Raw genomic sequence first — 27,885 nt, forward strand, 5'->3', positions numbered from 1 at the left:
ACTTCTCTAGGAGCTTGCCTAAAGACTCTTGGAAGAGAAGGTACTAATTAAAGAGTCCTTTTTTGACAACTCTGCCTTCTTTGGTGACGATTAAATACAGAACAGACCTCTGCTGCTCTTATGATGATTGCCTGTGTTTGGGCAAAAAGACAGTAATCAATCACAAAAATTTGATTAAAAATTAGCTGCTTAGAGATGCCTTATGGATATACCTTCATTTTTAATACACTCGCAGTTCTATTAAATTAAGAAATAAAAAATAATTCAAGCTCCTTTTGAATTTTCAAATATTCAGATATATTTTTCATAAATATTCGTATTAAAATGCTCATCTGTCAAAACATACAAATACAAGTCCAAAATAGGTGCCTGCTCAAGCAGATTTAGCTTTTGCCAACAGTTTATGTACAGCCGTAATGACTGTTTGACTCGGTGGTTATATATACACACGCACGCATACCAAGCTGAAGGAAATTACTGGAGTCTGCCAACTGGAGACCAGTGAAGCATCCCTTTGGCAGATGTTTATTTCCTGTGCTGCTCACCAAACCATAGTTGGCATGTCCCGAAATCTCTACTGAACTCCAGGGAATGTAATTTCAAACAATAGAAGAAGAAATGTGGGCAACATTCAACAGGAGGCTATTTATAAGAGGGCATCTTTCTGTGGGAGCCAGCAATATTTCAGGGAAACAGATGCATTTTTGTAAGTGAAATGGAGTACTTGATTCCAGAGCATTTGCAGCTGGTAGAACTCCATTTTGATAGCAATTTATACAAAACCTTAAAAAAAAAAACAACAAAAAACAACCAACTTAAAAAAACCCCAAACTTAAAAGAAAAAAAGTACACAGTACCCAAGACCCAACAGAGATCCTGTTTGAAAAGAGACAGGTCTAACTGCTAGTGTTTGAACCAGCTTCTTTACTTTCTCCACTCATCTAGTCTTCTTTTAAACCTCTAATAGTAGATCCAGCTCTTCCATAGGTACCCGCACCCTCAGCTCCTTCTCAGTCATTAGATCAAGTGTCTCTTGCAGATGATCAGGGAAGTACTCTATGGCATCCAGATAGAGCACCTGGAGAGACAGTGAGCAAGAAAAAACACAACATGAAGTATGTAGATACGCAAACAACTCTGCAGCAAGAACATGAGAAACATCATATGCTTCTTTAAAAGCATACAGAGTAAGTTCTTCTACAGTGACAGCAATACAAATGTTTAATCAAGTCTTTTCCAACTCTTAATAAATAATTTTATTCCAAAAGATAAAATGTAGGCAAAAGATGAGAAGCGGCACTGGAGCATTCGCAGCATATACAGACATTACCCAAGGAGCTGCAGGTGTCCCTGAATAATTTCTTATACTATTAATTAAATACATTTTTATTTGCCTATATATTTCTGCTACTACCACGCTCATGATAAAACATGGTCTGAAAGACACGATCACTTCTAGATCACACAGAGAGGAATTTATGATCTCCTCGCCTCGTGCAATGCAACACTGTTCTGTTCTGAACCCCAAACAGCACTCACTACAACGTTTGTTTCCAGTTCAGATGCATCTCTTCTTTGCAGAAAATCTGACAGTGCTTCTCCTTCAGAAATCTCTCCTTCCATTTGCATATAACTCATTACAACAACTACTAAATTCTAACCTTTTTTTTAAATACAGAAACTTCAAAAATTAAGATGATGATGACGTGTTTATATTTTTTCTGTGCTCACCTTTGCCCAAGGACAGTTTTGAAGGGCTTTATAAAACAATCCTTTACTTTTTTCTTTTTTTCCTAGTGAAGCCTGAGTGAGAAAAAAAAAAAAGGTTCATGCTTAGTGCAGTAATGGCTCAAATAATAAAACAATTACTTCTGAGACAAAGAAAAAGCTCAGTGTTCCTCTGCTGAGGAATCCTTATTACTGTATACTGTGGTAGCTCTGTGACTGCTCCATCTGTGCCAACCCCTCTGCTCAAAGCAGGGTCAGCAAGAGAAGGGCTGCTCAGAACCATGTCCAGTTGGGTTTTGAGTATCTCCACGGATGGAGACGCCACAGCCTCTGGACAACCTGTTCCAGTGTTTCATCACCCTCACAGTAAAAAAAAAAACCAAACCTTTTTCTTGCGTTTAAATGGAATTTTCTGTATTTCAAGACGTGGCCCCTGCCTCTTGTCCTAGGAAGCACTTGCCTCTTGTCACTAGGCAGCACTGAGAAGAGCCTGGCTCTGTCTTCCCACCCTCACATGAGGTATTTATATACACTGACAGTATCTTCCAGGCACCTTCACTTCTCCAGGCTGAAAAAGCGCAAGTCTCCCAGTCTCTCCCTGTACAACACCTGCTCCAAAGCCCTTAATCACCTTCATGGCTCTTGGCTATTCAAAGGGACCTGGACAAGCCAACAGCAGAATTTGCTACCTCAGCCACTCTTCACTTTCTATCATCTGCAAACCTGCTGAGGGTACACTCTCTCACTGTCCAGATCATTCATGAAGATGTTAAAGGGCACACTGGTCCCAGTATCAGTCACTGGGGTACAGGACCAGTAGCTGGCCTGCAGCAGGAGTTCACGCTGCTGATTACAGCCCTTTGAGCCTGATTTCAGCCCACCTCACTGGCCGCTCACCCAATCCCCGCTTCACCAGCTTGTCTGTGAGGATGTTATGGGAGGCAGTGGGAAAGGCTTGCTAAAATTGAGATAAAGAACATCCACTGCTGTCCCCTCATCCACTGCGCTGTCATCTCCTCGCAGAAGGCTACCAGATTAGTCAATCGTGATTTCATAAACAGGAATTTAAGACAAATAGTTTGTTTCAAAATCTATTGTATTGTAGCTGTGTTCATGAGAAATTCCAAATATGGTTAAAAAAATAGTAGAACTGATACTCTCTTCTTACCAGAAAGTTCAAATACATTCTCCACAGCAACGGACAATGGGTGCCATTTTCACTTTGAATTGCGTGTTCAAACAGAGCTACAATCCGATTTGTTAACCCGGTTTCGGGAATAGTAGAATGTATTTCACCAACATCTGCCCTGAAACAGAGAGGGGAAAAAGAAACCACAATCCCTTAAGCCCAAGCCAAAGGACAGGTGTTTTTTAGCAGTTGTGAATCTAATCAACACATTTCTAAATAGGAAAATCAGGGTTTTTTTAAAAAAAGAAGAAGAGAGATAAATGAGGTATTTTTGTGAAAATTCTTTTAGCATGTTGAAAAGTTAACCCTGTCCAAGTAGAGGAGGTAATTTCTGTAAGTACAATAATCACCTATTGTATAATCTTAAAACACTTATCTTAGTCTTCACTCAAGATCATTGAGCATTCCAAGCTTGGCATGGCAGCTCAAACTGAAGCCAAGTCCAGGTCAGCACACTGCCTTCTGGTGCCCAGGCAAGCCTCTTCAAACCTACCCCTGCCATCTGCAAAAGACCCTATGTTGGTCTTGGATCAAGGCCTAGATTACCACTCTGGATCTCTCAACCATGATTACAGTAATAATTTTCTTTTTCACCCAGTGATTCAAATCTCCCAAGCTGCAGGCATAACACATAGGCAGGTACATATTTTTCACTGAAACACTGATTTCTATCTACAGCTGATACAGATTGGCTTATTTTTGATGCCTGAGCTTGAAGAAACAGCCTGTAGCACTCATGTCAATGTTACTTCCGCCTGTGTGCGCTCCCTTACCTGTCAGCTTGTTCCACTCACCCTTAACACTTGCTCCTAACTTGCCTCTTTTTTCAAGGGTCTTTGAGGTCATGTGTTATCTTATCTTAACCTTTGCCATGAGGGAAAATGGTGTAATCTCTCCGCATGGAGTCAGACTTTTGAAGCATCATACCTCTCACTGACTTACACACGCTACTGTTTTACCCTTCATGTTCATTTCTTTAAATGAACTCCGTGTGCTTAATCAAGCAGAAATACAAAACAGAATAGGAAATAGCCACCCATAGTACAGGCATTGTCTTAGATAGTCACATCATAAAACATTAGTTTCATGCACGACTGACAAGCCATTTCTCTCTCTGTTGCAGTAGTTCAGCTCTGCTCTTGCAACATCCAACTTGTCCCTATACCAATATAACCTATAGGAAAGGCTATGCTAGCAGAGAACAATCTGGAAAGGAACTAGATGTCGCAGAGAAAATCATCATTCTGGAAATTTTAACATCAGCTTCCAGTAACAAGAATGAAAACCTATCATAGTGTCAGTCTGTAATTAACAGTAAATCAAATTACAATCCTCCTTTACATTTGGTGGCTGTTGAATTCTTATTACGATTTAGGATGACACACACTGACAGCTCAGGAATGTCACTATCGCATACGCATGCCTGTTGCCAGACTGGGGCAATCAAAGCAGTGGGTGCACCGTCACTTTAAAGTACTGATAATTCTGTAATTTCATCAAGTGTGACTATTGTAAGCTCACAGCTATGTAAAGCTTCCAGAGAAAGTTTTCCTAGAAATCCCTGTTGCTATGTGCAGACACAAAGAACCAAGCTGCCAACGTTATTAGAGATCCGTAGGTAGCTGTGGATAGGTATCTCCAAGCAACAGTTAGACAACAGTTAGAGACTAAGCTTTAAGAAGGAACACGTACCTCCGTTCCCCGCATCTCCTACCCTTTCCTCCTTTCCCAGCAGCAAAAACAAAAATCTGAGCCCAGACCACGCTGCAAATTCAGGAAATTTCCAGCCTCTTCTACCTAGCAACAGCCCCGTATGGAAACTAAACTCTCTAGTGCTCACTATGGAAACGGATCTGCCACGCGACAAACTGTGTTCTGGGATCCAGGAGTAGTAGGGCAGTGAGCTCGGCCAGAAACGGCAGCTTAGCTCTGTGTTACGCTCCTTACTGCTCTAGTATTAAAAGGCAGCAGTTTCCAAGCTCACAGTTTAACCTCGGCCATCTAAGCAGTCTCTTAGTTATTTGAAAATTGTTTAAAGAAATGTGTACCGTCTTGATGTCAGTAGCAAGTAACCAAACAGAAAGCAATGCCCAAGCTGATCCAGTAGAAAGGACGTGAGATGATCACTTAAATCTTTAATTCTACTCAGGATTCTGCCACAGTCCTGAACAAATAACCTTCCCTTGCTACAGCTTCTTCGTCTGCAAAACAAGAACTACGACAGCATTTTCTCTCCTCTGTTAAGTGACGAGAAAGATCAAAAAAAGCATAATCATAAGGAGCCGCAAGATACTACCTCTGGACATTCTCAATGAGCTTTTTCCTCATCTGCTCTGCTCGGATTGCAAACAGCCACGGCTCTAAGGAGTTAGTAGACCTTGTGACACCATCAAAAAACCTTCGTGCTTTGCTAGCACTGTGAGACTTCCTTTGGATGTGGATATATGACCTCCAAAGAGACTGGTTGCTAGGATACCGTTTCAGAGCCTCCATTAGTGCCTCTCGCAGAGGATTCAAAGGATAAACACTAATTTTCATGTGGAATCTGAGTAAATTTGTATGCAGCAGTGTGACAGCCTCAAGAGCAGTGGGAAAATTTCGAATGCCGAAATTCTCTCCACTGTTTTCGCATTTCTGTGGATCAGGAGCTTCAAGTTTTTCCAAAGTCTGTGCATATATTAATACTGCAGCATCAATCCCAACAGTCAAATACTGGAACAGTGCGTAACAGCCAACCAAGTTCACCAGCTGATTAGCATCATTGACCTGATCCTGATCACAACCTGGCGTTTTAATTAAATAATCTTGCAGTGCATGCTCATATGTTTTACGAGCTTTCAAGACGTTCACAGATAATACTTGTCCGCTATAGGGCACGTATGGTCCACTTTCAGCCAATTTGGTCAATATATGAACAGCACGCGACGTAACTGCTCCTTCTAGACTTTCCAGTAGTTCCACTTCCAGCTGAGTGTAAAGCAGAGCCAGGCTGCAGAGCTGGGGACTCTTCAGTCCTCCCGTCCCTGCCGTGCAAAGAGCCGTGTCAAATACCTTCCTGGCATCATCGATGTTACCCAGCAGCCATTCCAGGTAGGCGTACAGTTTCCAGAGAGAAAGATCATTGCGGTTGTCAGGTGCTTTAAGGAGATTCTTGGCCAGTTTTTTACTCTTCCTCCCTTGTGCTTTCAGCTTCTTCTTCTTTTTCCTTTGGAGACACTGAAGTACCTGCAGGGGAGAATAAACAGAACAAATTTTGAGAGGGGTGGGAGAAGAAAGGAAAAAAAAACCTCACAGCATTTTTTAAATTTCATTACTCTTTTGTGTTTTTATATTGTTCTATATTTCACCACCAGCCAGATCTGTTGCTACCGAGAACTGTAAGTTGTCGCAACTGCCTGCTGTCAGCTCCCTCCAACATAACCAAATTACAAAGTCTTATCATTCTTACTCCTGCCACGAACTAATACCAAATTTCACTCTTTTAAAAGGCCAACTGTTCAAATAAAGAGCTGCTAATCTGTAATGGTTGAGAAAAGGAAAATAAATGATCCTATCTGGCCAGATGCAGCTTATAACCAGCATAATTAAACCTCCAAGTAGCTTTTCAGAGTGGGGAACGTGCTGACAGACAAACGCAGAGACTGGATGGGAAAATTATGGGAGATCTGGTCAGGTAGTGTTTGGGTAAAAGGCATGGAACTTCCCCATAAGGAAACACAACACTAAACTTTCTGAAGCATTAAGAAGACAGCCTGGACTCATCCTTCTGCGGGCATGCATGAGAGCATAAATAAATCTATATTCAAGCGATAAGGTGTTATTTCCTTCAATAACACTACAAATGTAACTTACACAGGAAGTAGTAAGTTTCTTGATAAGGTGCTCATATCATGGTATTGGGGATTGTGCACTTTGTAGAATAGGTTGGGAAAAGTACTTGTCTGACTCACTTTGCCTTGTAAAAAATCCCTTGCATCTATTTCTGTCCACCTACAACATATCATATAATAACATTTATCCAAGACTGCAAAAACCCTTTGTTATATGTATGCTACTGTGTAACATACTGAAGGAAAGGGTTTGAGCTTTTTTTTACCCCCAGTGCAATCTTAAATGGCATCTCCTGATTTGAATACTTAGTCCTACAAGACTCAATTTTCATCAATATTTCTTTTAAATAATATAAACATTAATAGACAAGGAAGCCACACATCACCAAAGTGATTATATGCAGATTCCTCATTACCTTAGATATTTCATACTGTAACCAACAAATGGACAGGTTAGATTTTTCCTTTCCTGAAAAGAGCAGGAATAGAACATGAAAAACGTTCTGTATGAACTCCTCTCCTTCTTTATAGTGGCCTATGTGATGTCTCCCTCGCAGCATCGTGTCCATATGACCAATACTGCTGAATCCAGAAAGTGGAAAATGAACACAAGTCAGTGGCTTTTCATCAGAAAGCACACTGTCAAAGACGTTATTTTCATCCATGGCAATGTAGAGGTTGGAAGGAAAGAGTTTGCTTGTACACGGAACTCCCAGGAACTGCAAAAACGAGTACAGTAGTTGACGTTGAAGATCTGGATTAGAAAGACGGATTAAAGATGGTCCAAGATCATCAAATAATACCTAAAAAAAATGCAAATTAAAACAAACTGTTAACTTATGCAATCAAATAAAATCAGCATTTATGTAATTTATGTAATTGAAAGACCTTTTCAGGTCAATAGAGATTTGTAATTACTATTAAATGCTAACAGAATGCCATTCAAATTAAAACCAGACAAGTTAAACAGGCAATGTGTTTTTCCAGTCAGACTGTAAATTTGCTATCAAGAGACTTCTTTGCCCTGGAGTACAAGAGATCTTCACAGAAAACTTATACAACGAAGCTCTGAAAGATACTATTGCTTAGACCATTTAACACATTTTTATTTGAAAATCAATGTCTGTCTTGATCTATCTCCCAAGAAGGAAAAAAAAAAAATAAATCCAACTATCTGTCTTGAAGGCAACAAAACCTTTGTTTATTTAATGCATGTACCTCCTTAAACACGGATTTCTGTGACATTTCCACAAACAGATGAGAGAAATCACAGAACAGCAAAGACAGACTATTTGCCTACAGCCCTTCCAAGGTTTACCATGAGCTTCCCATGGATTTCAGCAGTCTCAGCAAAAAACCTCAGGTAAATTTTGAATTCCAAACAAAGAAAATAATTTTTTTCAAATGAAGAAAAGGATTGCGCTTCTAAAAAATCCATTGGCAACAAATTCAAATGAAAGAATAATTCATCTTATCATCTCCCCTTGTTTTATTATATCACAGACACCTGTCTTTCTGGATCATCACAATCTTCTTCAGTTTCCTTTGGCCTCCAAGGTAACCAATGCCTCGCTTCACGAGAATATTCAATATCCAACCAAATGTGCCACTTGGGGAGAGTTTTATCCTTTATTTCTTGATCTTCATCTATCTCTTCTTCATCATCGTCATCATCTAAAGCCAAATCAAGACACACCCCCACCCCAAAATTATTAAAGAAAAATTAATCCACCAAATCCAAAGACCGGACTTGACATACAATTTAACTACTTAAAAATGTAAACAAACACCGTGTTAATATAACAGACACAAGACAAAGCTCCAAATTTCCATGTCACAGTTCTGGGTTTTGACACCAACTCCGGGAGAGTAGGAGGTTTCCAAATTTCTCGAACCAGTGAATCAGTGTCAGCACTCAAGCTTTCTCATAGAGGAGAAAATAAAACACTGACAGGCTGCGGACCACGTTCATCAACAGCAGTTTGCAAGCAACAGCCAAGAGTCAGGTATGTTTTTGTGCAAATTAGGTTCTTCACTTCATACCTCAGCATACAATCTGAAATGTGCTCTATCAATACTCACGTGCATAAAACGTTTTGAGAAAATCACTGTAAGTAACAAGTAACACTGTAATATTAAACATAGTAAATCAAGCTTTGCAATGTTGCTTTAAAATAGCTGGCATTTTCAATATTGTAATTAATGTGCAATTAAAACAACTAATGTAGTTAAGCACACGCAAAAGGAAGTGTATCAGTAGACAAGGGAAGACTAAGCAGCAGGGAGGTGCGTTTTCTGCATCCCTGCTCACCCAGAAGCACTCCAGCAAAGTGAAGATGCAATTCGTTTGTCTTCTGCATCACAAAGAGCAAGGAAAGATTTTCCTCCTCTTTCTACTATTTATTTGCTATAAGAAACTGAAATCTGATTCTAAAACCACAATCATTAAGCTAGGAAACCTTGAGGCAACCAGCATCTAATATGGTAATTCACCTGTTCTAACAATATGATGAAAGGGTCTTAAGGGAAATACCTTCCTTCTACCTTATACGGGTGTGGGTCTCAATGAAGTACTCGCACCTTTAGCCTTTTCAGGACAGAGTGGAGGATATGCCATCCTCTCCCTCAATTCTCATTCCTAGGAAGGACATCACTATTCCATAAACAATACCATATGTAGAACGCTCAACACATGCTTTTCCCTGTAAAGCGTGACATAGTTGATCTTAATCTTGGTAAATATTTTTTTTGTATGCAAAAACATGAGAAGAAACAGCTCGTATCATTCTAACCAAAACGTTCAGAAGAACACATGGGCATATAACTACACGTATCGACATAGACATACCAGGCTTCAGAGCAATCCAGCCACCCTTTTCTTGTTGGTGCATCCAGGCTTTCCAGCCTCTTGCTCCTTTTTCTCCAATTCGTGGTTCTCCGCTATCCCAAAAGGGTTCAAAGAATTCCACCTGTTATTTTGGGCAGGGGTAACCAAAAGGAAACATACAGAAAGTCAACTTAGGTTTTCCAGACCTTACAATCACCTATCTGGGGGCAACTCCTGTAGCTAAAGACTTTGTTAGATACTGCTTAAGAATCAGCAGGAACAACTGAGTACTTCAATTATGCCTGTGGCACGGCAGGACTCTTAGCAGCTTTTCTCATGAACATAAAGATTGTCTTTAAAAGGTATTAGGCTTTAAAGAAAGCAAAAGACTTCTGTGCCAAATGTCCTGTACAGATCCTTCAATGATAAGGATCCAAAGTCAACAAGATGTGGCTTTCAGAAAGCAAATCTCCCTCCTCTGCATCTTCCATGAGACCACGAAGAATGTGGCTAATGGAATGGTAATTCAGACAATCGTACACCCATGGTCAAATCAAAATATTACAGCTGGACATAACTATCACTGGACTGAGGACAAAAGGAAAAGATCAGTAGGGCTTTTTATGTCCCAGGTTGGTCAACAACTTCAGGGCACCTTCCAGTGCATCAGAAGTGCAGGGTTCTAGCTCTGACTTCGTCACTGCCTGTATGCAATCTGTCATCTTTAGATTCATCAATTCCTCCCCTGCTTTGTGTATACTTAGCTCTAATGACCGTCTCTCTCCTATTCTGTGTACCAAACCTTGGCTTGGACATTGAGATGTGACTGTTAATGCAAATATTAACAATGACATTTACTCTAAGAAAAATCGAGCATCAATATATCGGGAAATGCAGGGCTTACAGCGACTGCAAAGCCTAATTCTGCTCCTCATGGATTTATTCTTTTTTCCAAGTGAGAAAGTGAACTGTGAAAACAGTACAGAGACAAGTAATTCCAGATTGAGTCATAATGCTTCTGCAAGAGGGCAGAATGTGTGATCAGCTGTAAACCTGGCATTTTCCTTTTTTCAAGAACTGCACTTTGCAACCTTAACACTGTCCTTTTGAATTGAGGTTCCTTTCCATCCTGCTTTCTTAAGAGTTTTTAAACACCACAGGTAATCTTAAAAATTCATCAGTTTTCTGTTACAGCATTCTCTGTAATGCACATGCATTTAAATGGAAATTGCTACCTGTCCCCTTGTTGGCAGATCTTTTACACTGTCAGGTTTAAAGAAGGTGAAGTCAATCAGAGCCTGAAACAAAGACACTGCTTTCTCAGAATGGCCAGCCTGTCTCAGGAAGTGGCACTGCTGAATAAATATAGCTGGAAAGTAAAGAAGATAAAATTTTAATATTTCAAATAAATGTTGTTGCAAAGTATTTTATTACAGCCCACAAATATACAAAAGACATACATGAAGTGCTGTAGAGCATAGTTTTGGAATAGTATCAAAATCAGAAACACAGGGAGTAACTCACGTAAATGCACGTCAAAACTGTCGTAATTTAATTAACTTCAAGACTTTCCACTTTAAATGCATCAAACGGATGACCTTTTATTCATGCCAAACATGCACTGTGCTTGTTGATGAATATAAGCTATATGCAATGGTCCCAACTTTAATTTATCCAACATCTGACAGAGTAGGTCATAGCCCTCTTTGAAGATGCTGGGCATTATTACAATTTACACTGGAAGTGATTAAAACAAAAATCCTTTTTGCCTAATTTTTTTATGAGATAGTTACATTGGTAGTATGTTGGGAATATACCATTTTCATTCCAACTGTCATTCCCATTTTCTTCTCCTTTACATAAGAACTCAGTTAAGAGACGTCCCGTCTTCTGGCCAAAGTATTACTGCTTGAAAGTAGAGAAGGGTCCTATCCCTTGCTCTTCAACAAATTATTTTTGTGATCATTGCCATATCCCTACTACACATGGAGCCCTAAATCTCAGCTTAAAAAAGGAAGCAAAGCCCCAGTTTTTCTATTCATACTTTCTCAATGAGTCTTAAAGGAAAGAACTGAAGAAATAACAGGTGTTATAAACACTTCTACTACTAGGCAATTCAAAGACACCTCAGAGATATTCCATCACTCCAAAATTACACTCAAGTCTTAAGAAAACAATGGCTGTTCAAAACCAAAATTAAAGTCATAATCTTAATTGGCTTGCAAAAAAACCCCAACCCCCTAAATCAAGACTTAAATAATTCATTGACAGTTTTGAAAACAGTTCTTCAAGAACTATTGTTTCTTCGCTAAATGCATTGGGTTTAGAGGGTTTTAAACAATCAAAATATTCAAGTGTCTAGATACACACATGTAACAACACAGGTTAGCACCAATTGCTTCAAATGATCATCTTAATTTTTAATACTAAGAAGTGCCAAATGATTTACTCCTTTTACTTAAAGATTTACACCAGATGTGTGCACATAAAAATTTGAATTCAGCTAGAATACACAAACTAGACATTTCATCTGATTTTCCTGCAAAGTCAATGATTGTTGATATTATAACAAAGACTCTGAGATTTCTGAAGATATTTAAAAAACAAAAAGTAGGTTAAAGTATGTAATAGAATATTCCAAAGTATTTAACCAATTAAGGTACTTTTGCCATCAATTTTGGTATCCCACTGACACTGAAAAAGTTGTCCTTTCCTAGTTTCTCAGCTTCAAACAGATTAACTTTGAGTAAAATAGTCTGAATGTAGAGAATATCTCACCAGGACTTGCTGCCAAACTGGAAACAAAAATAAATTATAGGATAAGATTTTCTGCATGATAAAAAAAGAAAACTATATTTGAAGAAGTGCAAAGATCAGCATTTTCTTTGTGGTAAAAACTGAAAAAAAACATGTATACATACTTAATTCAGTCCATGAGGCTAAGACACTTCTGCAGCTGAACTAACCTAAAAGATAAGGATGTTTCCCCCCAAACAGTAGGTATAATTTGAAAAATAGGGCTCTCTTTCCACAGCGAAATTTGAGAATGCTTGCCTTTATTTGCTTTACATTAACAGATCCTAGTAAATTAAAAATATTATTATTTGCTATCTCAAAATTTAAGTAAAAACTGATCTAAAATTTTACATCAATTTTAACCTGCTTTCTTACAATTTCATGTTTTAAAAAAACACCCACTTGTTTCCAAGCAGATAGCACTGTGTACTGAATGGAACACTAGATGGCATAATCCACCACTATTTAAAATTAGCTCTTACATTTTATTAGCAAAGGTCAAAGGTTGAAGATACAGGTCTACCATACATCTACACTGCTACTCACCTCATAATTAGTGAAGCTCTTTGTATATTTACTCTTAAGATAAAGATACAAATATATAATTAATCTTCCTAATCAGTAATCTTCCTAATAATTCAGTTCAAATTCAGCCCAAGAATTAAATAGTTGAGTTAATAAAAAAATAAAAATAATCTCAAATCAAGAAGTCACCCCACTGGAAATTTCTCCACTCGTATCATTTGAATTCCAAAGGCGGCAGGGCACCAAACCAAAACCCAAAGCCCTCAACAGTGTTCATAAACAAATCATTATAGTCTTAATATATTTTTCCTGAGAAACATTCATTGTGGTTAGTGTACAAAGTGACTGAAATGTTGGAAATCAGAGACGGTAGAAGCAATTAGAAACTATCAGGCAGTACAACATCCACCCGGCAGCACAGGATTTTTCCTTCACAGCACTTTTTCCAGTGCTTGATCCAAGATGAATTAACTGAAGACCATAAGAGATCTGAACAACTGAAATTACTTTGTAACCCAGAATCTCAATCTGTAAGTCCAGACTGGATATTGCATAAACAGACAGCATCATTGCTCAAACAGCAGCTACAGGACTTGGATAAAAATAGAGGTTCCTTGGACTATGCCACATATGAAGAAATGTGGAGTGCTTCATTATAGTCTCCTCGAGATTTAAAACAAATTTTAAAATGAAAAAACCCCACAACCTCAAAGATATTCATGGTGATGCTAGTATTTCCCCCTCCTCAGTGTATTCCTAGATTAATAATTACGACGACTCTCAAAGGTAGAGAAACAAAATTCAAATAGGATAGGTTAAGTCATTTAGCTCCAAATAAATTTAAAGCCCATGCCAGAACTGAGCATGAACTCGTTGCTCCCCTGGATCTAGTCCAGCATCCTAACCATCTGACTAATTTTCCTGCCAGAGGTAATCATATAATAAATTATAAGTGGCAGATACATGCATACAACAAATACAAATGATCAAATGGTACTAAGAGTTTAAAATTCTCCATCTAAGAACTAGGATGCTCAAGAAAAATTCACATCAGACTTCCCATGCCCCTTCTCTTTTCTGGATTAAAGTAATTAACTGTAAAACTTTTGAACAAGAGATAATTGTTTCTTTCACAAGCTAATTTTTTTTTTAATAAACATTTTTCATAGATAAAAGCACATCTCTTGGCTGTTGGCTGCAATTCTCCAGCCTTGACATTTGTACTGTAAACCGCTCAGCACATTAGACTTTACTGGATATTATATCACAAACTCTCCTGGGGAAGAAAAGCATCTGCTATATCCATATTTGGTTGGAATATCTGCTTTAATTCTCAGCTAAGAAATGAGGATGGCAGGCATTTGGAAAGGAATAAAAATTTCCTGTAATACATAAGAAAGTCTATTCTTATAGAGAATGTAGTCAACTCCTATTAAAGACCATTCCAACCATGACATGAAACAGAAAGAACCTTACCTAGCATAGCTTCTTCTGTGCCAGGCAGGAGAGGATGTGACACCATGCTGCCATCCTGGACAGCTGCCAGCGTAGTCAAACATTTTCCATAGAGACTATTGATTTTTGAAACAGAAAAGGTAGTGAACTGACTTTGACAGAACAGGAGATACTTCTTCCACAGTTCCGGATTATTGGGATGTAAAAAAATCAACTTCTGCCATTCTTTGATCAAAGCTGGTGGTTCCCAAAATTCTGTGCAAAGCTTCAACCTGGCGAGTTTCAGATCAACATTACTTGGATTGCTTTCAATTGCCCTCTCTAGAATAGCCAGTTTCTTTTCCAAGATTAACTTCAGTGATTTTCTTCTTACTTCTTGCTCTCCCTTACTGGCGTAAGGGCTAGGTCCTCTCATTAATTCATCCTTAAAACAGAAGAAAAATCATGACAACATTAGGAAGAATCATCAGTACAATCATGAGAAGAATGCTGACACTTGTGAAGATGAACTAACCGCTCATTCTTTGCCAGTAGAGGATAGGTAGACCTAAACAAAGCAAACTACAATATAACGTTCACGTATTTGTTCTAATAAGCAACCAGGTCTGTCAGAACACATACCTGAAAAGAAACAAATTCCATCCATGCATTAATATCTCTTGGGTTTTCTCTGACTTTCTTGTTATGTTCTTCCACTTTTGCCATTAGAACGGAGTTAACATTCATCCCAGGCTCTTGAACTGTTTGCTGTGTATTTACAGGATCACGTTCTGCATCCTTGCACCGTTTTCCTTGTAGCCACTCTGTAGTCGATGGATCATAAATCCCAAGAGGATTTACCTCTGTTGTGTCAGAAGGATCATCAGTTTCCATTTGGAAAACTGGTATAAAAGCAGTCGAGTCAGATGGAGAACTTTTATTGCAAACAGGAATCCCATCTGTGTTCAGCAGCTTCACATTGTTTTTTGTGAAGTAGCGCTCAGGTCGGCTCTGTAATTGCTTCTTTTTTGATGCAGAACTGTCCCAAGTTATACACTGTTTCTTCACATCGATGCCAAGACAGGACTCTCCTCTCCTTTTATATCTTGGAAGGAAAAACGCAATTAAACATCTTTCAAAATAAACGTTTGAAAAGATACCTCCTTTTTTGAAAGAAAGCACAGAAGTAGTACTTTAATTCAAATTGACGCAAATAACGTATGGATACTTCTTCAAAACTGGAAGAACTTGGTAACTGTCTCCTTAATTAAGATTTCATTTCCTATATTTTTTTCAGTGCCATCACAGCTTTTATTATCACACTAAGCTTCCTCCAAGTTCAACAGTATCTTTCATACTCAGCAGAAGAAAAATTATTTTATTCCTCCTATCATTTTAAGCCATGTAGACAAACTTGGAGAAAGAACAACAGACAGCATTATTTAAGGCTATTTAGATTAGATTATTTGAAACTGAAAAATCAGAAACTGTTAGTTTAGTCTAGTAGTATCTTTCTGTATCCCTAAGCCTCTATACATTTTATATGCCAAGAAGTGGGCGGGGAGGAGCAGGGGGAGAGGAAACAGAGGCCAGGTTCATAAAGGCCACAGTAATCCTAGGGATTAAGAAAGGAAAATACCATCTTAAAATAAGACCAAGAATGTCATTTCAGTGGCATAGTGATGTGCAATGTTAAAATAACACTTCTCATTTCCAACAATGGCTGAGAATCCAACGGTGGCAGAAAATTGGAATTAATTGTAACCAGGCAATTTTACTGCAAAGGTATATACGCCACAAAAATAAAAACCATAAATCCTCCCTCCTCCACAAATTAGTACTTATTTATATATAGTAAATAATTTTCCTTGGGAACATCAAGAAGCAAGTAAACATACATAATGCATGAGCTCAGCATAGGTTCCGTTAGATACTCCGTTAACGCAGGGAAAGGTTCTGAATGGTCATCATAGTACCAGTAACCCACTAAGGATGTTGAATATGCAATTTCATCTATATTCATTTGAAATGTAGCAATGCACAAGACAGGTACCCTTTGCACGTCTGGGTGATGTAACACAGAATCTGCTTGCTAAGAAAGTACCTGTACATTATTTTTGCAAGGATATCAAACTACTCGAGTAAGTAAACCTCTTGAGAAATCTGGTATGAAATAATCAGTGCGTTCACTTCCCTTTCAGACACAGAAACAGAACAGAGATCAAAAAAGTTCACGTGCCTGTAGTCTACTACACAATGTTTTTAGAAAAAATTAAAATCATGCACTTCCCATTATTTCAGAGCATCTTTTGCCTTTTAAAATATTTCCGTCCAATACAGAGTCAAATTTTGAAATAAACTATTCAGTTATTTCTCTGTGATAGTTTGAATACCAATAGAAACCAACATATTGTACCTTGCAATGTCCCCTCGATACAGAGATTTGTAGGCCCAGTTTGCAGGGTCTGGTTTCTTGTCTATTCTGAAGGTCTCTGCTGTGGAAGCCTGGATATCATCAAGCCAAACAAAGCGATTGCTGGTAAGATTTGATGTTTTCTTATCTAGACTGAAGAAAAGGAAAAGAAGTATATTCTAAACATTTGTGCACATATTCGGCAGTTACAAAACCTGGGAAATGTTACATTTCTGTCGTTCATGATAATTTAATCTACTCACAGTCACGGTACATGATCCTTTCCTGAGAAAAGCACAGCTAGGTATGCCAAACCTGAACACGCTGTACATTCACAGAACCTCTTTTACTGTTTAAAGATCATGCTAGTCACTAGATATTTATTGTTATTATTATTATTATTATGGAACCAGAAAATAGCTGACACCTCCACTAATTACACAGTACTTTAGAGCTCCTGGAGTTAACAGAAAAGATCTAGCAAAACAATTCCAATTGTTCAAATACCCACCTAGGTGTACCATGAGCAAGAAGTATGAAGCACACAGCATAGAGCAATAAATGGCTGGACATAAAAGAAATGTTACATTTTTCAAGAAACTTTGTCTTAATATGAAAAAAAGGAAATGTTAACTCTCTGCGGAGGAAGTTACATTACAAGGCAAACACAGATGTATATTAAGACTTTTGCACTAATTAAGAATAATGTTTAATGCAATCCCTCTCCAAACTCTCCCAAAAGGAGATCCATGAAAGGAAATAAGATGCTTTGCTTACAAAAACTCAACATAAGCCTCTACATGTTTTTAAAAATATATTTCATTATTACCATACCATGCTTTGTTCTTCAGAATAGTACTTCACAGAGTATTTTAGTCACAGTTTTTCAGATAAGATTAAACAAGTGGGCTCTAATTCTATTTTCATGGCTTTGAATGCAGGTTTAGTCATACACAGCTTAGAAAAAAATGACCCACCAGTGCTACGAATTTCATTCATAAAATTGAAAGGACAAGCACAAGAACACAAAGAATTTACATCTTGCATAGTATTAATACATACTTTGCTGCTGCTTCCTTTTCATAATTTCTGCCACTTCCACTTGCTTTGTCCTTGATGTTCTTAGTGTCCAGGTCCGATTCACTGCTACTGGAGTCCCCTTTGGTTTTCTTTTTTGTCTTCTTATAGTGGTGATGTTTTTTCTTTTTCTTTTTCCTTTTCTTAGTTGACTGTTTCAGACTCTCGTCTGTATCATTTTCCCCTGACAACTCTGATCTTGAAGTAGTCCTGCTTGGAAACAAGTATATATATCTCTATATACACCTATATATTTAATGTAAAGAAATACAACCATAAGAAAGTTCAGAATCATTTTACCTTTATTCTCCCTGCATTTTTGTAGAGGAGACGTAGCAGCAACACATAGAATGAAAGTGATACAAATCTGCATTAAATATCAAGTGTCTTTATTTTATCAGCTGCTGGAACTACTGACGATCAGTCTTAAACTTTTAATTGTCAAAGGTATTCTGATGCGTGATTTGTATAAATATCTGTTATCATTGCCAAATTAAAGACGACTGAGCTGATAAAATTTCCTGACTTTATTAAGACAATTTAGGTCAAGCTAAAGGGATGAGAAATCTTTGAGGATGACCAGCAAAAGAAAAGAGTCTGCACTTTTTTTTCCCATGTATCTTTATGATTTACACAAGAAATACCAAAACCATACCTTTAAAATCACTTCCAGATTATAAATTCATATCTCACCAATCAAGGAACAATTTTTGATGACTACTGAATTAATGTTAGCATATAATATAATGTAGTAATAAACACTACATGCAACAGACAACTGACACTGTGAGGTCACACAAAGGACTGATAGTTTTGGTAAAACATATGTAGATCATTGTACATACTACATAAGTTCCTATATTTAATAATCAACGGAAATAATGGAGGTCTTCTCTAACTCTTAACTAATGCACAAGCTCTTTTTAAACAGATTTTCTGGAATCTTTCAATAAGAAAAAGGAGTGACAAGGCTCCGTGTTCCAAATATGTCAATAAAAGAAAATGCATTTCAGAAGCAAGGCACCTCAAAAAACCCAACCCTTACACAATTTATTTAAGGGCTTTAAGGAAAAAGAAGCCATGGGAGAACCATTAGCAGACCTTTAAAACAAACACACACACTCCCCCAAAGCAAAACAACAACCCAAAATCCCCAAAATCCACCAACTAGGTTGGAGTAATTAGTTTTTATTGAACTGAGAATATACCCTAGTAATAGGCAAAAAGATCAAACATTTCCCTGTACATTATTTTTTGACAAATTCTTTTTCAAAGATTAATTAAATATGGTGGGTTTCCTATGTCACACTGTTTGAATGGTAATTTGTAAATTCCTAAGTTTTACGACAATTAAGTCTTGAGAAGATTGGAAGAAATATAAGCAGAATGTACAACTCATAAACAGAACAGTGATTGCATTTCAATCACACAATACACGTAAATGTAAGAATAAGTAGACAAAAAGATCTATTCAGCTGTGAGTGTTTTATAAAGACATTCTCTATCATAACCACCACCAGTCACTGTAAATACCTTGTATCAAATTAAAAGTGACTAAGTTTTTGAACTTGGCAACTGCAACTTGATTCCATTAATTATGAAGTGTTAGTTATACTGTAGATACACCAAGTATAGCAACTATTCTAGTGAAGCTATTAAAACTAGTTCTTCAGCAAACGTGGCTGCCTAAAGCTCACTTTTGTAAAGGAAGATGATCACCCACTTCAGTGATCAGCATGCTCTACGCAGCCACACAACCTGATACATGTAATATTTCGTTAATTCACACCTTCAATGAGTTTTTCAAAGAGTAAAAAACTCAAATGTGAAATGGCTGATTGAGCTGGTTTTCACAGAGAAATCACAAAGATGATGCTTAATCTTTACATTATTTCAAGGGTCACTTAGGACATTCAAAAACTAATGAAGAATCATGATCACTCAGTTCCTTTTCCATTCCAAAATAACAATGATTTAAATGCAGCTGTGAGAAAAAGAAAATGGGAATTTAATTGCATAAGTATAATTTCTCATTATTTTAAGTTAAAGGACACGGAAGCATTATTCATACTTTTATATATGACTCAGTTCAGGCCTTTTTAAATACTGAACAGGGGAATTAAAAGCAGCCCTAAAAGCTCCTGATTTTGGTCTCGCATAACAAAAGAGAAGCAGGACAAAAGAAAGAGGTTATTTTAAAAGATAGTGAAGTATATTCTACCTTATTAGTGGTGATCTTTCAGGGATGAGATTTGCAACTTCTGTAGCGCGCTGATGCAGTAACAGTGCATCTTCCGTGGAAAAACTTGGGTTACTGAGCCAGTCCAATTCTGTGGGGAAAGAAAAGTGTGAGATCAATACAAATTTGTTTTGTTTTTTTAAAGTTGGGGGTTAATCCAGTCAGCAGACAGCTAAATTTGCAGCAAATGTCACTAAGTCGTGTGTAGTAATTGAGCATATTGGAAAGCAGTCCATGAAATTTCCATTTAGCAGAACACTAGGTTGTAACGAGGTGAAGTATTTAGGAACTGGTGTCTTCCCCTGACATCAGTCTAAGCTTCAAAAAACCCACTACACCATAATACTTAAAAGTTCATACAGAAAACAGATAATAATTTTAATACATTGCTATATACTTTAAAAAAAAATCTGTCCAATATGAATTTTTACCATATATAAAGTTAGAATTTTTACATTGTATAACTGTTTTACATGCATAATTATATAAGATCTTCTAATGTATCTTCCTATATTTTATATATGTTAATGATAATAATTATATGCAATATATAATATATTCACATATTTAAAGACTAAAATCAAAAAAATACAGAAAGGCATAATTAAATGAATGTGTAGTTAATGAATGCAATACAACTTATGCAAACTTACAAAAATGTACTTTACTCACTGCATGAAAAATATTTTTAACACAATTTTATTGATAGGGGCACACATTACTGGTAAGAATATTCAAGTGTTTTATCCAAGGTCAAAACGTGTCGCTGGATCTCAGTTATCTAACTACCAAAATACCATTAGACTTTTAAATAGTATGAAAAAAGGCTAATTGATGCTAATTTTGATATATTAGTCAGCATTAAGCATTTTGCACCTAGACCTCAGCCATTTCAGTCATCGGTTAAGATCAGACACTGACAGGATGTGGTGGGGGAATTTTTTGCTATAATTTTACTGGTATTAAAATTTCTGTAACAATTTTCATAGAGATTTCACTTCTAGAATTCTTTTAAATATGTGAAATTTTCTAACATATGAAACAACAAACATTATTTCACATAAGCACAGAATTTAACATCAGCCTCTCTGGTACCAGACCACAGGAGATAATAACAAAAGGAAGAAATTTGGTCTCCCTGCCTGTTCTCCATGCTCTTTAGAACCATTTTTGCCTCAGTGTTCTTCCTGTCATGCTCTTGCCTTTGTGCTTGTGACTACGCTGACCTCTAATCCTTAAATAGCATGAACTCATTCTCTGCCAAGCCATACATCTCTCCTCTTTCTAAAGTATTTCTTTCAGAAATAGCTCTTCGTATCAATATTCTTTCTTCCTTCTCATCTGCCTGAATTGTTGTCCACAAAATGGAGCAGGCTGGAAAAGACTTTGTTAACCCAAGTTAAACTCATCAAGAAGTATATCCAATCAAGCAAAGCTCCAGTTCCCATTTCCTGAGAGACTTTTGGGTCTCTGCCCCCAAAGACCCTGTTTCATCCTGATCCTCCACCTCTGCCCAGAGGAGAACCCAACAATTCACAGCAACGTCAGGACCCAATAACACTTCCCACGAGTGCCCCAACCAACACACTGCAGAACAGGGCCAGGCACCCCTGCCCAGCTCACCAAAACACAGGATGTAGACTGAAAAAAATTAAAATTCAGCTGTATAATATGTATGCGTATCATTGTAACCTTCTGCCTGGCAATCAGAATCACCAAACTTAAGGCAAATACACTACCCTATTTTGCTGCAAATCAACGTGAGATTTTTATTTTTTTCCTTCCCGGAAAATACTTAAGATATATTCAGGTGAAATTAAAATGAAAAGTGAAACCTTGAAACTGTGATCGTTACCTGCTTATTTAAAACATGATAAACCTGAAAGGAGGTTGCAGAGAGGCGTGGGTTGGTCTCTTCTCCCAAGTAACGGGTGACAGGGCAAGAGGAAAAGGCCTCAAGTTGCACCAGGGAAGGTTTAGATTGGATATCAAGAAAAATTTCTTCACTGAGAGAGTTATCAAGCATTGGAATGGGCTGCCCAGGGAAGTGGGTGAATCGCCATCCCTGGAGGTGATTAAAAAACGTGTAGATGTGGTGCTTCGTGACATGGTTTAGTGATGTTTTTTGTCTGTGTTAGGTCAATGGTTGGACTCGATCTGAAAGGTCCCTTCCAACCCAGGCAATTGTATGATTCTATGAAAAATCTATTTAATTTAAATTAATCCACCCTGGCACAAACAACTTCATTTTAAGTATGTGTCTCTGACTCTAAAACTGTAAACCTACCAAAGCATTCTTCCAAAACCTCTGGTGAGCTTAAAGGAGTAAGATTTATGCTGGATAATATCCAAGCAACATTTCACTCGCCTATCCAAATAATTATTCCCCCTGCTGGGGAATAAAGTGCTGTGCAACAATAAGTTAATTTCTTATTTCGATCCTGTAAGAGTTATGTTCAGAACAAATCTAAAAATCATAATTACTTCTTAGAAGAGTTGGTTTTAGTATTTTCTGTGAAATACCATAACGTTTCTCGTGTAACCATTACATATTTAAAACACACGGGAGTTAAATAAATTCATGTACCTGATAACAGCATCATCAAATTGGAGTTATTAATTCAATATATGTCATGCAGTATATTGAGTGCCGCTTTATACCCGAGATTTTGAGGTGTATTTATTAAACGTGACATTGATTTTAAAAATTATCATCTTCCTTATATTCAATTATTTCTGCTCATTTTGGTAACGAAGATAGGGCATAAAGGAACGCAGGATCAAACTGCAACCCTACAATGTTTTTCCACTGGCCTTCCTTAAACAGACAAATTCAGGGAAAGTACAGTGGCCCACAGCACTTCAGATTTCAGTAAATGCAACTAATCTGTGCATAAAGCCTTTTATTTATTTACAGAAATAAAGCAGACATTTAATTCCCGCAAAAAAAAAATATGTTCATCTTCGTTTTGATTTGCACTGCATTATCCAGATGCGCGTCACAAAACAGAAAAGTGTACCGGTTGGCAGAGTCTCTGGTGTAAAGGTGTATCACGTAACAGCACAAAACTGTAACTTATTAGCCAGGCAAACCTCCTTCAAATTGTTATATCTGTTCCAAAGATATACAAAACGTACCTAATTTATCTTTGGCCAGTTCTGATCTCAAATAACATACTTCAGGCACAAAGATATTCTCCGTAGCCTTTGAGCTATTCTTTTTTTAACAAGTAAATTATTGTTTCCCTTTGTAACGTGTAATAAATCATGTACTAGTATTATTTTTGGTGGAAATAAATTTATTGTAAGGTAGTTCTGCGTTGATTTGAATGAAGAATTATGGTTCAAAATTCACTTGAAATATATTAATACTAATAACACTTAATAAAACACTGGGTTATGTTTTTTTAAAACGTAAGTTTGAAGGCAGAATGAAGTCAACTAATTTGCCTTCAGTCATACAGAGTTGTTGAAGGCAAAATTCAAAATTCAAGACTTAAAATATTCAGACCATCAGGAAAAAAGTCTAAGATGTTAAATTTTCAAGATCTTGATCTAAGGTCTTCTAAAATGCTCTATGCATTGAAACAGGCTTTTTGTTGATTTCAAGGGCATAACAACAGGTCCTCAAAAGATTAATGCAGAGAATGCATTTTTTAATATTATTCATCAGTCAATGTGAACACTTTAAATACAGACCAGCCCAAACTAGGAAAAAAATGTTTGCACACAGCAAGTATGTGAGGTTTTATAACCTTGAGCCTTATGGTACTACAGTGCCAAATACCTTCCAAATGGAGATATAGATCCTTAGCAGCACTAAGAGCTTCAGTCTTAAAAACTGAAAAATATAAAGCAACCGACACATTTCTTTTTAAAATGGCATTATTGATCACATCAACTAAATGAACAGAGAAGAAAATAAAGCAAGCAAGCAGTAAAACTCCAGCTGTTTTAGAAAACACAATAAAACATAGGGCTGACCAACCATATAAACTTCCCTGAGGCACAAAACACACTTGAACTGGCGGAAGACTGGAAAACAGTTATCTTTATGTTTTTGTGTTTAAAAGGCTGTCCTAAGACCAGAATCACAGTCTTAAATAAAAAGAGTTGGCAAAAGTTTCATCCCTCCGTATTCCCAGCAAACTAATCCTGCAGCTCACAAAGGGATGAATCCTGGATTTCAGAGTTGTGTCCTCCATCCTTCACACTCCCCACCACTGCCACAGCTTGGGGAATTATCTGGGTTCTCCAGACCCTTCTACAGAACTTTGCCACATCCCTTAACTCTTGGCTGGGCAAGAGGCAGCCTGTGCTGTGTCAGATTGTGATCTCTGAAGATGTTTATTAGTTGGTGGATGTACATGTGCTCATTGCCAAGCCCATCCATCCTGGGTAGCTGCTCAATTCACGTTACAGCCTCTCTCTCAGCACTGGCACTTTATCTAGGTTTACCTTTTCTAAGCAAATGTGGATTTTCAGAGACCTCCTCTACTTTTGCCATTTCTCCCTCCCACCAGAACAAATTTGACTGAAAGGGTTAACACTCCCAAGGAGAAAGAGATACTAAGTAGGCTGGCAGACAGATACACAGCAAGCACCCATGAAATCCATTTCCATAGGAAATGTGTCTTAAATATAGCAAAATAATGTCTATTATCACCATTAACTATTAGAAACGAACTTCCAAGATGTCATTTTGACTTAACTTTACCTGAAAGTACCTGTTATTCCTTTACAGATGTGAAGTCACTAACTTGGTGCAATATGATTACCACAGTGAGCACAAGCAGAATAAGGTTTATTTTTTATATTTTAAATTATTCCTTTAGGGCCTCCAAGGAAAACTCACCTTGAGAAATGGAGTCATAAACATTAATCCCCTGACTGTGCCTGTAGCTTGGTTCTACCTGAGCAAATGAAATCAAATTGCCTTTTTAAAACATTGAAAAATCACACTGCAAGAACCAACCCCTGTAGTGCAGTCAATATGCCTCTATGGATACCCCAGGGAAATATTTAGAGTTCTCCAACTACAGTATTTTCTGAACAATTTAATCAAACTGACCTAATACACTGGAAAGAACTGAACAATTTTTTCCATTACACAACATGGAAGTCCAAACCTCCCGGTAAATAATCTCCAGTGAATCAGTTAGCTGGATACACACATTTCAAACATCAAAACATATTCCATACTTCAAAATTCTACCTTTTCATTTCTTTGTTATTTTCTCTTGTCAGATGTTTAAAAGGTTTATCACTTTCACAGACCAGGTGTACGTTCTTAAAGAATATAAAGAATATATGAAAGAACTTATTTTGCGATAATATGCATGTACTTGTTATTGTTCTATTCTACCATCCACACTCATGAGCACAACAGTGGAAGCAATCCAATGGCATTCTTTATATACCTTCCCAAGAAAAAAAAATAATTAAAATTTACAGTGCATGTCTATAGAGATAATTTTTTAAGAGTTATGCGAAGTCTCAGAATATCACCTCTCAGAATCGTGAAAATCTGTTTTCAGCAAAAATCACTGCATTACCTTACCTATAGCACAGTTCAGACTGTAAATAACGCTGTGCATAACGCTTACTACTGTCAGCAGGGTTAATTATTACCACTGCTCTGTTCAGTATGGTTACTGATAAATTTGTAATTTATCTTCTACCAAAAACTGATTAAGCTTGACAACATAATTGTAAGAAACCATATACAAAATTACTTTGCACTGTAGAGGTTGCTGCAACTCTGCAATCCAGCAGGGTAGGAAGAGCATATAGCAATACTTCTGTTTCAGGCAACACTTATATTTATAAAGGGTTTAGGAAGGTTTGTAAGAGACAGAAGTGGTCAGAGGAATGAAACACGGTCAGCATACTTACATTATTAGCTCAACTTTCACAATAAAATTATGAAGCAGTCCTAAGTGACTAAGTCCTAAGTTTTGCATATCATGTTAAATACAACATATTCCGTGATCTCTGTATTACGATGGACTTTGGCTTCATATCAGCTCTGAGGAGAGTCATCTATCAGAGAGATACTAAAGTTGCCTGTCAAGTTCTCAAGTTCTCACAAGCTGAATGTGTGAAATTTGATATATGCCACCACAAACATGGTTCCAAGTTAATACTTAAATTTTATAACTATGCTGAAATCATTAAAAACAAAGCACAATATTGGCTAAAACATAAAACAAACAAATTATGTTCCTTAAAGTTTTGTCAATAATTCTCATACAAAAAAAACTCCCAGTAGACCAAAACGTAACTCATAAACAGTGCTAATAACTGAACTTTAGTTCCAAAAGTCAGTCTTAACATCTTTTTCTGTATAATTTGATCTTCCAGATGGGTGGTCTGCAGTGACACAGACTATGCATAACAAACCTAAAGGCTAAATTCCCAGAGTTTTAAAATATATGCAAGGTCTTACTACTAGATAATTTTACCGTACCTCTGCCTGGCAGAGCAGCCCCTCTCTTCCTAGAGGCTATAATTTGGCATGTTATGTCCTCTATTCCCTGCACAAAGTGCCATTACCAAAAAGACTCCTGAATATGGCTAGAACACATCCGTACTGGCAAACTGAGTACAAGAGCTGCAACGCCATCAGGGAGTAATGCAGAACCAGCTGGAATAAGAAGGTAACCCCAGCTTGTATTGCTAAAAGCTTCAAAACCTCACCATGCCGACTGGACCAAATATACAAGAAATTTAGCCTAGGTAAACAATTCTCTTGGAGTTTCCCCCCTGCTGTGGTGTCCAGAGGATGTGCAGACTCAAGGGTGGTAGAAGCTGGCAAGCAAAAAGCATAGTTCAGAACATCTCCCAGTAGAATTAACAAATGTTGTATATACGTCAGTTTGGCAATACACCAGATAGGGTTCTTTACTCATGTAATAGGAGTGTAACTATTAAACAGCAACCATGACAGTACAAATGATAAACTGAATCACAATCTCACTCATAACCTTCCAAAAAAATATCCTTTACAACTAAAATGTGGCTTAGTAAGTGAGGAAATAAGAAAACACTTTTTAGATTATCCAGGGGTAGCAGGAAAAAAAAAAAAAAAACAACTCGTTTCCTGCATAAAGCAAACCTTCTTCACCACACACACTAAATTAACACAGACATTTTTCAGAGATGAGTATTTCTACGGCCATACCTCCAGCATCTACCAACAGACAGCTGGAAGCAAACCTGAACACATCTGAGAGCCCGTTAACGAGAAGCCCGCACCATTTTTGCGAGGCTATCCTTATTCCGCATTCTCCCCAGAGCTACCTCAGGGAAAGTAACTTTATTCGTTCAGTATGGTAACTTTAATCAACCCGGCAGCGACATGCCTTGCGCAGAGGCGGCCAGTGCCCCTATCCTGCCCGTGAGGGAGGAGCTCGGGCTGAGGGCGCACCGCCCCCCTGACATGGCGCTTACAGAGCCTGCACGGCGGCGGGGCTGGCCGGGCAGAACGGCCTCTGTGCCGTTCTCCCAAGCCATCCAGAGGCGCCGGACGCAGACCTCCGCCCGGGCCGTAACTCCCGTGGCGGCGGGGATGGCGGCCGGAGCAGGGCCGACGGGGTGTGCGGAAGGGCCGGCACGGTGCAGGGTGGAAGCGGAAGGGCTTCCTGAGGGCCAGGCCGCGGGGGACTGTTGGGGGGAAAGAGGGCTCTCCCAGGACTTTACCTTTCCTGGAGCCCTCGCTGCTGCCGGTTGGGGGCTCCCCGGGCTCGGCGGCACCGGCGAAAGCCGGGAACAGGGCCATGTCTCAGCTTACCGCCACTACTATCTGCCCGAAGTGCCCCGCGGAGC

At 38.0% G+C, this 27,885-nt stretch overlaps 1 protein-coding gene across 1 annotated transcript; it reads right to left on the bottom strand.

The window, feature by feature from the left end:
• Positions 1 to 277: 277 nt before the first annotated feature.
• Positions 278 to 27,885, bottom strand: NRDE2 (NRDE-2, necessary for RNA interference, domain containing). The gene is made up of 14 exons (XM_074149422.1): positions 27,760 to 27,885; positions 20,041 to 20,149; positions 17,805 to 18,029; positions 16,746 to 16,895; positions 14,972 to 15,434; positions 14,372 to 14,774; positions 10,810 to 10,943; positions 9,596 to 9,716; positions 8,255 to 8,421; positions 7,164 to 7,550; positions 5,214 to 6,142; positions 2,897 to 3,035; positions 1,732 to 1,803; positions 278 to 1,078 (listed from the first exon to the last, which is right to left on the bottom strand). The coding sequence occupies exons 1-14, from the start codon at positions 27,836 to 27,838 to the stop codon at positions 953 to 955; spliced, it is 3,504 nt and encodes a 1,167-aa protein (XP_074005523.1). The 5' UTR covers positions 27,839 to 27,885; the 3' UTR covers positions 278 to 952.

Source organism: Numenius arquata, chromosome 6, assembly GCF_964106895.1.
Source record: "Numenius arquata chromosome 6, bNumArq3.hap1.1, whole genome shotgun sequence".
Taxonomy (NCBI): domain Eukaryota; kingdom Metazoa; phylum Chordata; class Aves; order Charadriiformes; family Scolopacidae; genus Numenius; species Numenius arquata.

Coding starts and splice junctions, on each gene's coding strand:
- NRDE2 (XM_074149422.1), bottom strand. CDS start 27,838: ATGGCCCTGTTCCCGGCTTTCGCCGGTGCCGCCGAGCCCGGGGAGCCC. Junction 16,896..17,804: donor GAAAAGGAAGCAGCAGCAAA/GTATGTATTAAT, acceptor CCTTTTCTTCAG/TCTAGATAAGAAAACATCAA. Junction 10,944..14,371: donor CACAGAAGAAGCTATGCTAG/GTAAGGTTCTTT, acceptor TTTACTTTCCAG/CTATATTTATTCAGCAGTGC.